Genomic DNA, 15879 nt, shown 5'->3' on the forward strand with positions numbered 1-15879 from the left:
TCGTCAATCATATTGCATTTGCTGTAGCTAGGAATGCAGCGATTGTTGGAGCAGTTGAACTGGTAGTAATAGTTGCAAGCTGTTGTGAAAAAAAAACATTCAATTCAAACTTATATAAAAAGTTGAAACTTTCAATTTCTTTATTGGTGCATAAGAGTTGAATTCTCTAAAAAAAAGTTTCCGATAAATATTGGAAATTTAAATTTCTCCTAACCGCATCCTATCTCGTCACTCATATCACCGCAGTCATCATAGCCGTTGCATCTGCTGTACGACGCTATGCACATTCCGTTTGTACACTGGAACTTGTTGTACGCGGCATCGCAAGCTAGATTTTTAGTTTGAGAAAAAAGTTTTAAATTCTACTGAATGGGTATTATAAAAAAAATTAATTGTAACTTCTTAATTATAAAACAACTAAACAATGCAGTTGTAAAATTTTCGACTACTCACTACAATTATCCTCGTCGCTGTTGTCTCCACAGTTGTCGTAGAGATCGCATTTGGCACTCGATTGAATGCACTTTCCATTTCTACACTGAAAAGTGTTACCCATACTGCTGCACGCTGTCCATGAAAAAAAAAAACATTGAATTCAATTCATTTTTGAAAGCCGAATGTGATTTTGAACAGAAGAACGTACAGCAGTTGGCCTCATCGCTACCGTCAGAACAGTCCGCATAGAAATTGCATTTGCTTTGCAAAGGTATGCACTTACCATTGTTTGAACATCTGAACTGAGAACTTGCATCGCAATCTGTGGATTTGTGTGGTGAAAGATTTGAAAAGATTAAAAATTCAGCATGCCGATGTAAAATTATGTAGCAGAATTTTATTTTTTGAAGCTGAAAATTTTTATTCTTCATGTTTAGTGCTAATAATATTATTTTTTTCCTTCTATTGCAATAGCCCAATCTGTATATTGAATAGAATTTGTCATACACGTATGCAATAGTCACCTTCAGAAAAGTAGAAAAACTTCTTTTTAAGTTTGATTTGAAATTGAAATTTTAAGATAGAAATTGAATTTATTCAGGATATATATAATAAAATGAAAATTTGGTCTGATTTTTGGCCCGATACCTATTCGATATATCTCAACTTGACAGCCGCAGAATCTTGCTAAACCTCCAAGTACCATTCATATTTCAACATCAGTAACAATTCTCATACATTTTTTGCACTTACGCGTAGTTTTATTAGAATGAATTTGCTAGAGTAAAACTGAATCCTCGCTCACCGTTTGTACATCGAAGAATGGCTTCTTTTGAAATATAAGCTGGCTGATACGATAAGCCGTATGAGCACTGGCTGATAGATTCGTAATATGGATTACATGATATTCTTAAAGCGTATGGCACATTCATTCCAGCGTTTGTATTGTTCAAGTCGTTAACCAAGACACCATTGGTATAGTTCAATTCTTTACAGAACAATCTGCAATAAGAAGATAATTATCGTTTATAATAAATATAATAATCGTTTAAGTTTTTGTTACTTTTAAGACAATTTTTAATTCACTTTTTTTCTAATTTAATAGCAAACTTGCCAAAACAATTCAAAGTTCAAGTACCCTTATATTCCATGGCGTCCTCTTTTTATGAACCTCACAAAAATGCTACCGTTAAACGTTGTTATGATTTTGTGGGGGTAAAAATGACACGAACGGCAATTTCGCTAATTTGTTCGGTAAGAATTAAAAATTACTTTTTAGGTCCATCATACTTTCTAAAAATGAATAAAGTTGATGAACGCCGGAATATTCACGAAAAAACTTTGTACAAAATGGTTGAAATCGCGTGCACACGTGGTTTCGTCAATCACAATAATAACAGAAAAGTTGTGTTCTGATGTTTACCTGGCATTATTTTCATACCAGTCGTAAGAGCTTACAGCCAGCCACTTTTTACGGTACTTCACTTGCAACTTGCCGTAACTTTCGTTGCCACCAGTGAGTCTGACAGACCAAGCAGAATCTTTAAATTGATATTTGTGTTTAGTTTTCCTCAAAAAATCCAAATAAAATTTCAATTTTAGTTTTAAAATTGTAATAAAACTAAATGAACAACTGAAATGAGAAATGAAGAGTTGATTTTAATTAAATGCGGAAACAAATTTATTACTTTAGTTTGACTTTGCCAAATTTGAAAACCATGACTTTTTATTAAGTGTTGACAACTAAAATAAATGCCTACTCACTTTTATAGCAATTCAAGCTCACGGGATAGGTGTAATCACAGGACGGAGTTTTCATATCATATGAGCAGTTGGATATGTATTCATCATTCCAATTGCATGTAACATTGGTGAACATTATAGGACGAATCAATGCGTTGTTGAAGTAATAATAATAATAATAATAATAATAATAATAATAATAATAATCATCATCATTTATTTTTTTATCACAATTATCGTAATGGAAACTATAGTAAAAATAGCTCAAAGATCCATAGTCGAATCCCATTTCTTTGCATGCCAGTCTAAATGTTTGAAACAAAATTATTTAAAAGTTTTATAAAATTTATCAATTCAAAAAGTTCAAGATTATTTGATATGAACAATTCATCAGTTTAATTAATATTTTGCTGAAGTTGCTCACTGAGTATCGGTTGAAGTCCACCCATTTACATCAACAGTTCCCCAGACTCCATTCTTCTTAACAACAAGTTGTCCTTGGTTATTTATTACACTACCCGGTTGGTACAACTCAACGTTTTCATCTGAATATACTGTTTATTAACAATATTTTGAAATTTTTCAAATTTTATATAAATGTTTCTTTGTGCAAACATTTTAAAATACATCAAATAATAAAATTTAGAGTAGTGACTATTTTATTTGACACTAACTGCATCCAATTTCGTCACTGTTGTCTCCGCAATCGTCATTAAAGTTGCATCTTTGTGTATCCCAATAGCACCTTGAGTTGTTACATTTTGTTGCACTGTAGCCATAACGATAGAATATCGAACTGCAATCTAGCAACATTTGTATATGTGGTAAATTTTTTCAGCGGTGAAAGAATTTTGAAACTTTTGTAAGAACATGAAACACAATTCTGTTTTATTCAAAAGCTTAATTAGCTTAAAGCTTCAAGTTATTCTAAAAATGTGTTACACAAAACCAAAACAAGAGAAATTGTTTTTCCAAGCCAGCTCACCACAGCCAATCTCATCGGAATGATCTCCACAGTCGTTGAAAATGTTGCATCTCTTCTGTGCTTGGATGCAAAATCCGTTCGAACACTGGAAGCCGCCTAGGGTTGAGTTGCAGTCTGGCAAAAATTTAATTCAAAAATTCTTTAAATGAACTTGTTTTGTTTTGTTTTGCCAACTTGATTTTTCCAAAAGCCACTTTTAACGAGTTCAAAATTTTTAACCAAAATGAACCAAAGCCAAAAAACGTGGAGAACAAAAATGGTTAGCTGTTGATTAAATTTTAAAATTTGTAGTGTTTTTGTCGTCAGAGATTAGCCAAAACTTCCTAAAATCGAAACCAAAGGATCCGTTATAACAGACAGCTCTCATTAATCATGCAAATGCTCACTGGTGCAGTTGAATTCATCGCTGTTGTCGCCGCAGTCGTTTTGACCGTCGCATATCTTGTAGGAAGGTAGGCATCGTCCATTTCTGCATCGAAAGCTGTAGTCGGTACTGCAAACTGAAGCATGTGTTAAAGTCATCAATGTATGCTATCAATATTATGAATACCAACAATTTACTGTTTAATTACGCATCGTTATAAAACTTTGAACTAATCGTTTAAGTCGGCACGGCATATAGTCTCAGTGAAGGGTTAGTTGAGCGAATAAACGAATTTAAGCTTAAAAAGGCTTTCTAGTCCTAGGTTGCAGTAACTAGGTTCAAATGCAAAAAAATCACCTCTTGTCATTAATTTGCGTTAATTTGCTTAAGTGGTACTAAGAAAGACATTCTTATTTCAACAATTTCTTTCAGTTAAAATAGAGTTAATTAACTATTTTTTATAGTTTATTTTTTATAGTTCATTTAATTTTTTAATCCTTTATTTCAACAATATTACATATTCAAAATTAAATTTTTTAATAAATATAACCCGAACCATTGAAGCAGCGAAGAAAAACATCTGCTGAATGATTCTGCGGCAGATTGGATTGGCTGAAGGAACACTGGCCGTTGCTAGCAGATGAGTAACAATTAGCACTCGAAAGAATCGGCGCGTCCTCACCAACTGTCGTTCCGTTCAGATTCTTAGTTAGGTAACCACTTGCATAATTCAGCTCATTGCAGACCAATCTTAGTCAAGTATTTTTAGAGGTTTTTAAATTGAAGAAAGGTTTTATTTGTGAATATTTTCATTTTGAACATTTTCCACAGAATTTTTAAGATTGAACATCTTAAAGCGTCGAAAATGAGAAATTCCACGTAGTTTGTTGCCATATAATTAAAGATTTAATTTTTATCTCAATTGCGAAAAATTAGATTTAAGTAAATAACATAAAAACATAAACCTTACTACAACCATTTAACAATTTAAGTTACGCACAAACAAACATCATACCTTGTACTGTCATTGGACCAGGATGAAGAATCTACTGTAAACCATCTGTTAGCATACTTCATTTGTAGTCTCCCATAATTGTTTGTGCCGCCTACGAGTCTTACGGATAAGGTAGAATCTGAAAAAAAATTATATCACGTTGCTGCTCTTTACAACTGAAAGGCTCTATTACATCAGGAGACCAAGTTGACAATCAAGTTGAAAGACGAATTATGAGGAAAATAAATCAGATCGCGACGATTTTTGCTTTTAAATTTGTACAACCAATGTCTGACTATTTGAGGTGTTTTTTTTTAAATTATTAACTACTAGCGAGTAAAAAAATAATATTTTCTTACTGTATGAGCGTAATTTTTAAGAACATTTATTTTGTTTCTTTAACTTGTTTTCAATCAATATAGAAGCCTCAACTATTTCTTAAGCAGCAAATTAGCAAGCAAGTTAGCCAGCCAGCCAGCAAGCAATCTAGCTAGCTAGCTAGCAAGAAAACAGACCGACAATGAAATCAGCTCAAGAAACAAATGATCAATTAATTTCACAAACTTGAGTAACAGTTTAATGTCACTGGGTAGGTTGAGTATGGGTCACAGGTCGGGTATTTCATTTCGTAGGAGCAATCAGAAAGACGTTCACCATTCGGAGTGCAGTTAAAGTTTTTATACATTACAGGGCGAATCAATGAGTCGTAAAAACCAGCTTGATAAAAGTTATAGTAATCATAAAAATTTCCGTACAAGTTCCCGTATCGATTGTTGCAGTTGTCGTAATGATAATATAACGAGTAGGAAGATTCATATCCGTAGTCAAATCCCATCTCTTTACACGCAACTCTGCATTTCAATGTTTAGTAATTTATTTAATTAAATAAATTAAAGTTAAATAATTTAAATCTTGAAAAACGTTTTATAATGTAAGCTCAATGCAATTCAACGACATTACAGAATTTACTGACAGTGTGTTAGCTGAAGTCCATCCTTCATGTAGAACTGTCCCCCAAACTCCATTTAATTTTACGACAAGCTGTCCATAGTTATTCAGTTTAAAATTTTTCTGGTACAACATCACATTTCCATCGACTGTTCACAAATGTTATCATTGCAGACTGTAAAAATTCTTTCGTTTAAAAGTTTTTTTGAAAATTTTAATGTAAAATAATATTATTTTGTCTTAATATATAGGCTGTAGACAAATTTGAAAGTTTGATTTTATACTAACAGCAATCATTCTCATCGCTGTTGTCTCCACAGTCATCATTGAAATTGCACCTCTGAGCAGGATAGTAACATCTCGTGTTGTTACACTTCAGGGCACCATAGGGCATCAAATTGCAATCTTATGTAAATATGCATAGATTTGGTTTTAGGATATATATATATATATATATATATATATATATATATATATATATATATATTAGTAATAGACCATAATTTTCACAATATTCTATAAATTCTACCAAATGTTTGGCGTTAATATGTTTGTAGTTCGTTTTTTCGATTAGTCTTGAACTACCTTCTTTTTAACTTCTAATTCTCGAGAGAGATGGAGCAGTCAGATATATATATATATATATATAAGTACGCAAGATGTATTTAATTGTATATGTATGTGTACCACGTACCAGCTTTCTGGGTAGGTATAATGTACCTAAAATTTACAAATTAATTTCTGCGGTGACAGCTCAATAATTTTTTCGAACTTTTTTTATTAAACCAACAATTTTAAACGTAATTTCTATGTAACATTGGCTGAAGTTGTAAAAATCGTTGTGATCAGAAATGCCTAGCCGGCTATTTATTAAAAAAAAACGAACTAAGTGGGCAACAAACAACCGACCACATCCCATCTCGTCGGAATGATCTCCACAGTCGTTGTACATGTTGCATCTTTTGCTCGATGGCACGCACCGGCCATTGCTACATTGGAAGTTACTTGCATTCGTGTTGCAGGCTGGCAAATGTGAATGATTAGTTCAAGTAAAAGTTATCCAGTGAAATATTTACACTAAGAAATATATCTTTATCAACACCCGTTTTCTTTATTTTTGAAATTTTATTAGAATATTCAATATTGATTGTATAGGGTACTAACGACAAGATAGTTCATCGCTGTTATCTGAACACTGGCTGATTGAGTCGCATCTCAAGCTAGAATCAATGCAATGGTTGTTTGAGCATAAAAATTTGTTGTCCGAAGTGTCGCAAGCTGATGAAATAAACGGATTATTTTGCTCATTTTAATATTTGAATTGTATTAAAATTAATTTAAGTCTCTGACAGAACAACTCCTTTTAAAATTACTTGTGTAAATCGGTTACTATTGAATTGAAAATAAAAATATTATCATTAGATTATACTTTTGTAAGCGTTTATTTATTAATCAATTCATATTTTCATTTAATCAATAACCTATTTATTCACTATTATTGCTACTATAATTTATTCACTATTATTGCTACTATAATTTATCAGCAATTTAGTTATTTCAAAATCAAAATGAAAGACTAACTAGAGAAACATTTCAGAAAGACATCCTCATTGTGATAGCAGCTTGAGCCGCTATTGTATCCCAACATACAATCGGACAGGTTCTGATTTTGATTGAAGCACGAGAAGCCCATCTGATTGATCGGAGCGTCGATGCCGATGTGGTTCCTGTAGTAATTCCTTGACTGCACGCCGCCAAAGAAGCCGAGCTCTCGACAGGCCACTCTTTTTTAAGGATCAACAAATTTAAGTTGTTTTTTTATTATACAGCTTTCTCTTACGTATCCTTACACGCATTCTTATAGTTATGGCTAAAACTTCGGGTTATGGAAGCTTTTGACATCTTACATAAATATTACATGCACTAACACACATACACATTTCTCGTTCGCATTCACAATCACCACATACAGGCAGGAAGTATAGTAATCTTTGAGTTTCGAAGAGACAGTGTTTGAACCAGTCTAATTTGCAATAATAACGCGAAACATTGCGCTCTTATCAACTGAGCTAACCGTGTGCCACTCGAGTGAACGTTTTATTTGGTCTATATCAAAACGTTTCTTAAACTTGCTCAAGCCATAATATTTTTTTAATTTTTAATTCATACTTCGCGGACTTACATTTCTTACTATCAATAACACTATAAAAAAAGCTTCATTATTTAATTTAATTTAATTTTAATAAAACGCAACAAAGTTCTTGCTAGTTTCATTTGACATAAAATTAACTCACATTACAATACAAATGGTTTTAAATTAAAAAATGTTATAAAAACTTATTAATGATTGACTGATCACAAATATATTGTTACTCAGAAATTAATCAATGATATAATACATGATATAACGTAGTCTTCAATACAAAAAGTTTGTCCACTTTTTTTCTATGAAATAAAAAAAAACTTAAAAAAACTCACAAAGTATTGGTTAGAGTCCATTCATTATCACAGACAGTGCTCCACACACCGTTCACTTTAACCTGCAGTCTTCCGTAGCTCGAGTTGCCACCGACCAAGCGCAGCGATGTCGATACAGTTGCTGTGTTAATTAGTGTAATTAACAATTGTTTAACTGCTAAAGTGCCTGGCACTGATGTCGCAGTGACCCGGTTCGACTGCAAGTAGAACTGCACTCTATCACATGCAATCTGTGTTTGGCGCTTTGGTTCACGTGTATTTACATGAATACGCTGTGTGTTTGTTGTTGGCTACACCGAGAAATTATAGAACGACTTTTTAAAGAAATATTGGCTAAATTTAATGATCGAATTTTTTTTTAAATACGATGATATTGGTTCTTCCTAAATAACATCTCGTGTTTTGACCGGTTTACAGCATTGCTCCTGTTAGCACACAAACACATTTCATTGCGTGTTATAAAAAAATATAATTTAAAAATCTTTTTTTATTTTGCACAAAGTACATAGCATCAATGAGAGTTTGATTTAAATTAGAATTAGCAAGGCCAAAAAAATAGAAAAAATTGTTTTGGGCTTAAATAATATATATAAAAAACTGCCAACGAACCAGGTATGCCGGCACAGATGAGTCCCAAATATACCAAAACTTGAGCCCACATTGGGCAAATTTTCGTTCAGATTCAAACAAAATTCTCAAGACTAAAAAGCAAGTATCAAAAAATTTGCACTACCTCTAACCAAACCAAACAATTTGAAAAAACTCATTCAATCTCAATTCTATATAAAGGTTTTCACGCTCAACCTGCAGAATTTACGTGATTCTTACTCAGTATCGCATATGCTTAAGTATTGCTAAAGACCTTTACATTACTACTATATGTCCTACAAACACGCAGTATTGCATAAAAGTACAGTAATGTTATATGAAAAATAATAGTTGCTATTTTCTAACTTGAGAACCCTACAGTGGCTTGTGAATTGAATGTAAGGTGGTATTGGTTAGAGTAACAAACAGCTATTTTGGTGATAAAACGCGCGGTTCAGTCATGCATGAACGTAGTTTATGTCTAACATTGCCTCAGGTTGTTTCCTGTAAGAGATATTATTTTATAAATTTAATAAAAAAAATGTCTGATGGGAAGGTATTTCAACTTTTCCAACACTTTGTCAGCCATGTAGAACCATTACAAACATACAAGACGACACGAAATAAAACCAAACTATATTTAGTAACAAAAATTTCAAAAAGAGTGAATTACATAAACAGAGCTAACCAAAGAAAATTTTTTTTAAATGTATCAAGTATGTTTATCCATTACTTTAGATTGGACATCACAAACTATACAACACACTACAAAATCTATACTATAATTTACCTGGTAAGCTGTTTTAAAAACATACGTTAATCTAAAACGGCTCAATAAATTGAAAAGAGCATACCATTCATTATCTGGTACGACGCAGTGTAGCACTATGATAATGGCGTAAAGTTTACTGGTTGAATAAGAAAAAATTCCCTAAAATTAGATAAATATTTGTTTATATATATATATATATATATATATATATATATATATATATCGGATTAAAATCGTTATAAATGCAAATATTGATGAGAGTCACGGCATGTTTCGCGTTACTAACTAATCCACGATTTACAATCCAATCGGGCATTAAAGGATACACATATCTAATTTTGTTTCTTATTTATTTTATTTAATTTTTAATGTATGTGTAATATTTTCAAACCGTCAATTATTTTTGATTTTAATTAAGATATTTTTTATTTTGACAGTCGAACGAAAATATTTTGATTTTAGTTAAGGGTGGCCTATCCGCAAGAATTTCTTTTCTTCTTTTCTTATTTTCTTATTTTTCTAATAAATATTCTATTCTATTCTATTCTTAGTTAGCTTCCTAAATAATTTTTCAATGTTTCTAACGGTAGAAACATTAAATCATTTCACAAGAAACATTCGTGCGTTTGATTCGGTAGAAAATAATTAGAAATAGTTAATTCTAAATAAATTCGGTTTCACGAAAACAGAGAAAGAAGTAGCGTGATGTGTTGAAGTTTGGTAGGAATTGGTAAAATTCCATTCCCAATCTTACCTGTGTATGCTGATCACGTTGCTACTCACTGTTATCATGCTGCCTGAAACAAAACTTTTTCAGATTTCTCCTTCATTTATTTACTCATTTTTTCATTCATTCGTTTTTTTCGTTCGTTCGTTCATTCATTCATTAGTTTATTCATTCGTTTATTCATTCATTCGTTCGTTCGTTCGTTCATTCATTCATTCATTCATTCGTTCGTTCGTTCATTCATTCATTTGATGAATTATGGGTAAGAATGCAATATTCAATTGTTTTAATTATTATTATTATTATTACACTGTTACTGAGTTATTGTTTTGTAAGCTACACTTACCCACGTTGAACCTAGCACTCCGAATTGATTGTACGTAATTCATTGTGGATCACTGCTTAGCAAACAATCAGCTTTTTTTATTCGTGTGTGAGCCGTGTTGAATGTGTGTGTGTGTATGTTTGTGTGTGTCTGTATGTGCGCATGCGTGTGCTTATTGTTATTAGGTATTAAGTTATTAGGTATATACATTTTTCTTCCTCTTTTTTTTGTATTTATTTATTTACTTATTTTATTTATATTGTTCTACTGCCTCGCATGTCGTTACAGTTTCTACGCGTAAAACGCTAAGGCATTAAATTAATTTTATTCGGATGATTATGAATTAGTTGATAATTATGAATTAGTTGTCGCCAAAAAATTTAACCTGTAGAAAAAACTGTTAGTAACGATGGTAAATATTTTGACATCTTTAGCGTATTAAAAACGTTCGTTAAAGTTTGAGATGTTAACAGAATGTAATGGAAAATTTCAGGTTTTATTCAATATTAGACACGTACAGTACATACGTTGGTGTATGTTTGATTGTATGTGTGTTTGTTTGTGTGGCGTGTGTGTGATGTGTGCAGCTCTAATAATATTTTTTAAAATAATATATAGTTATTGTCGATGATAAAAATATTGTCTTCTATTGTCTTGAAAAACGAAGAGACTAAATGTTTGGAAATAATTTCCTATTGTCACAATAGCTGTTGACAAGCTGCAACATGTCCAATGGGAGATAGGCATCGTGCTAATCATACATCACATGGAGCCATTGTTGTTACACGAACAATGCGAGCATTAACGATGTTTAAACAGTCGATATTTTGTGGCTGTTTCTTTCGTCGTGTATTTCTTGATTTGCGTCATTTGATGCGTATGGTTCAAGGCTGAATAAATGACTGAATGGTGTATGGTTGAATGTTTAAGGCTGGATTTGCCCGGAGCAATGGAGAAGAGAGTCACTAAAGAGAGGTTTCTAATTATGTCATCCCATCTCAAACATTTACTTTAAAATTTTTTTCTTCAAATTTTTAAGCTTAGACATTCGACAACTATAAACTTACATTTTTCTTATATCATAACACATTTAGAAAACTTCCGGATCAATCACACGGACCTTGCACTGTAAAGCTTCACGTACGATCTTGTCTGAATAAAATTTGTACGTCTCACCCTAATCAGTCGTTGCACTACCACAAATCTTGACCCCCCCGTCAAAATTTTGCCCCGCCCCATCAAAATTTTGCCCCGCCCTATCTCAACACTTTGGCCTCCCGTAAAAGTTGTCATTGGTCTCTTTGTTTATCTGGAAAATTTGTGTTAGCGACAATTGCGGCTGTTAATATCAATATTGTTAGTTGAGAGGGTGATGTGTCATGTCATGAGTTGCCGTGGCATCAGGTGTTGACTTCGTATCGATTGATTTGTTTGTGTTAGGAGTTTTACGTATTTTATTTTTAAATTCGAGCCACATTTGTTCTTTCTTGCTTGCTACCTACATTGTTTACGTACTATCTCGTGACCAGTTCGATGATCTCGTTGTGTCAATGTAATGAGCGCTCTATATAATTTGTCAAAAAGTGCGTTTTATATCGCTATTTGAAATTATTTTTGTAGGGACGGAACTCATTATAGGGACAAAAATTTGCAATTGTTGAACGGATAAGCACTACAAATTTTATAGTTAAATGCAAAATGGTATCTGTGGAATCTAAAATAAAGCAAAAAGCGACCTATGCTAAAACATTTGCTGAGTTTAGAAAGCACGCAAGTGAACTTCTTGATATCAAATTTTAATTGCTTTTAAAAAGTTAAATTTTCAAATAAAATTAAAAAAAATGTGTATGTATTCAATAGATATGCATTCAAATTGAAAAAATATTATTTTAAACACAAAATAAAGCCAATAAATTAATTCTAAATTACCGAATAACCTCAGATGTGAACGAAGTGTATGAGGGAATAAATGTACGATGAGGTGGGTAGGAGTTATCTGAAGCACACGCAACACGCCATCTCCATCGGGCCTGGACCGGGAACTAATGATTTAAACTTCTTGAAGAAGTAGAAACGCTTTCAACAACTTGTGAAATTAGTTATTTGAATGAAACATTTTGTCACCTCAAACAAGGTTAACCCCAAACTTGACCAACTTCACTGCGGTTGAAATAAAACAAATCATGTCTGGATGAACTGAGAGATAATGTAAAGCAGCATCTTCCAGACAATGTTGAAGTTAAAATTTTCGAAGAAGGAGCTCAGCATTGGAAAGGTCTTGGTCCGGAGCAACCAAAAGCGGATTTGGTCCTCATGTTTCATTCTGTCTACTATTTTAGTGAAGAAGTGAGATGCGTTAGAATTTTATTTATTAATGAGTTTTTGGATATATTTATTTAAATTTAATAGAAAATTAATTTGTAATTTTGTGTAGGCGATATTCAAAAACTGTTTCGACGGTTGGTTGAAGCCGGATGGTATGTTATTCATCCTGATTCACAAGGACATATATGAAAGTTTGATTTTGAACGCTTTTTTTTACAAACAAACGTCAGATCAATCCGTGTCAACTATACATTTTTCAAAATTAATTTTTTGACAAGTGATTTTTTAAAATGTTTTTTTTTGTAAAACTGAACCATTAATCATTAACTTCTTCAGAAAATTGTTTTGATATCTGTTGAGTTGTTTGCATAGATTAGATTGAAAATAGTACTAATTTGATGTTTCTTGCATGGTTTATTCATCTTGTTATCTTAACTCGTACTATTAATTAATCAGAAGTTACTGATACAAAAAGTATTTTAAGGTAGTCAGTGTAATTTCCTTTCAAGCTTTCGGACAATAAAAAAAAACAAAAATTATGGAAAATTTTTATCATAAAATGTTGTTTTCCATTGCGAAGTCAGAAGAAAATATTTTTTAATTATATTTATTGCGTAATATTAGACGCAGTTTTCTGTTTTTATTTTCATAAATGAATAATTTATTGACCGATTAAAATAATTGATCAATTGTTTAGTTGGTTAATTGGTTGGTTAATTATATCTATCCACCAGTATAACGATATTCATAGACCTGCCTTAAAATATGTCAACCACATTCCTCCACCAATCACAAAACAGACCAACCATAATCATTGACCAATCACAAAAGATATCGACCATAATCATTGACCAATCACAAAACATGTCAACTATATTCATTTACCATTTTATCAATCTGACTCCAATCAATTTCACCGCTGACATCGCTACTACCAATAACTGACATTCCATCAACAACTACGTCATCATCATCATCACCAACGACAACGTCATCATCACCAACTACGTCATCATCATCATCACCAACGACAACGTCATCATTTCTATCATTGTTACCATGGCGACGACGATGACGTTTTTTGGGATGATTTTTGTTATCACCATTCTCACCCACATCATATTCGCCGCCATGAAGTGGTGGAGACACGCAGGATTCGCCAAACATTATCAAGGACGAAGATGACGACGACGGTGGCTGTGAAGGTAATAGTAGTAGTGGCGGTTGCTGTGGCTGTGGCGATGACATAAGTAGTGGCTGCTGTTGCAGCGATTGGTGTGGCTGACTTTGAGCTGATAGCCCTGGAGGCAGTTTAGTTGGCGAAACTCGTTCTGTTAATGATGGCCGTGAAGGATTTAAAAACTTCGTCGATGATGATAGTGGTGGTGGTGGATTTGATAACGATTTTAACGTTTTAACTCGTTGATGTTGTTGTTGTTGTTGCTGCTGCTGCTGCTGCTGCTGTTGTTGTTGCTGCTGCTGTTGTTGTTGTTGCTGCTGTTGTTGTTGTTGTTGTTGACGATTCGGTGTCAATTTTGCGTCAGTAGTACTATCTTCATTATTATTATTACCTCCACCATCATAATTACTATTACCATTGAAGTTTTTATAACTGCTGGTGAGCTGTGACGATGTTTTGTCGGCAAAATTTTGCTGGGAGAACTTTCTCGAATTCTTGACATTCCCTCTCTCTGAAGATTTTTTAGGAAAAATTTGTGATGATGATAATAATAATAATAATGATGATGATGACGATGATGATAATGGTAAAGATGATAGAGAAAATGATACGATAACAATATAATTTTTGTCAGATTTTTATCCACCGTAAGAGTATATATAAAAATTACATTTCACAAGTTCAACATCTTACATCATAACATCAACATCTTACATCATAACATCATCATCTTGCATCATATTATCAACATATCACATCATAACATCAACATCTTACATCATAACACCATCATATTACATCACTTCGTAACATCATCGTACACCTTCATTCAACTTACTTGCAGGCATTTTATATTTCTCATTCAAAACTATGCTGTATCTTTCTTCACTCTTCGTCCGGCAACCTATTCGCCAAAAAAATCCATCCATTCATTCATTCATTCATTCATTCATTCATTCATTCATTCATTCATTCATTCAATCATTCATTCATTCATTCCATTCATTAATCATTTCTTCATTCATTCATTCATTCATTTCTTTCTTCATTCATTCATTCATTCATTCATTCATTCATTCCATTCATCACTCACTCCATTCACTCACCATTCATTCAATTCATCGTTCACTATTCCATTTGTTGTACTTCTTAATCTTTTTCCCAGTTCACCTCGCTCTGATTCCAAACTCCCAAACATCTGACGGGCCATCTGTGACCTGAAATGTATTAATTGTTCAATGCTACATTGCTAAGGCCAGTATTTTTCAGATTTTGGAAAATATTTAAGTTACAATAAATTTATAATTTTTGAAAATATTTAAGTTACAATGAATTTATAAATTTATAATAGCTGTAGGTTGTAGGTTGGTTGATGAGCTAAATTTTGGACAATAAAAATGACGTCATCAAACATAGATCACGTGACAATTAATGACGATGGTGAAGATTAGGAAGATGATTTATAAAACCTTTTTTCCATGGCTTCTAAAGTTCTTTTTTTGGCGTTCCTAGACCTCTGTGTTGCCATTTTGTTGTTGATCAGCGGTGTGATAGACATTTGCTGGCTTCGCAACAATTTGTAATTTTCCAAGTACTGTTGTAGTGGTTGTTGCTGTTTTAGCTGTTGTGGCTGTGGCTGTTGTGGATTTTGTAGCTGCTGTGGCTGTTGTTGCAATCGTTTTGAATGTAGTAGCTGAGGTTCTTGTGGTGGCTCTTGTGGATGTAGTCTCTGAGGCTGAATGTAAGACAGCACTGAACACGCCTCGATTTGTCGTTGCAGATACGGTGCTCGTTGCTGCAGTTGCCCAACTTTATCAACGTTAAAATGGCTTGACGCATAATTTGAATCAAATTTTTTGAAAGAGTCAAACTTCGTCTGGAAGGGGTCAGACGTTTCTCGGAAAGAAATGATACTCTTGCCATTGTCGGCGTTATCTTTAAAGGCAACATCAATCCTGTATGAGTCACTATTGGTAAAAGCTGCAACGATAGAGGCGGTAGGAGCTCTGTTGGAG

General features: G+C 32.9%; 1 protein-coding gene across 1 annotated transcript; it reads right to left on the reverse strand.

Moving 5' to 3' along the window:
* Window positions 1-209: 209 nt before the first annotated feature.
* HELRODRAFT_84505 (hypothetical protein) lies at window positions 210-6727 on the reverse strand (the record flags this gene model as incomplete). Its single annotated transcript, XM_009025080.1, has 3 exons — window positions 210-328; window positions 3164-3277; window positions 6634-6727. Coding segments are annotated over 3 exons (327 nt in total), but the record flags the coding sequence as incomplete, so codon positions are not given.
* Between the last annotated feature and the right edge of the window lie 9152 nt (window positions 6728-15879).

Source organism: Helobdella robusta, assembly GCF_000326865.2.
Source record: "Helobdella robusta unplaced genomic scaffold HELROscaffold_40, whole genome shotgun sequence".
Classification (NCBI taxonomy): Eukaryota; Metazoa; Annelida; class Clitellata; order Rhynchobdellida; family Glossiphoniidae; genus Helobdella; species Helobdella robusta.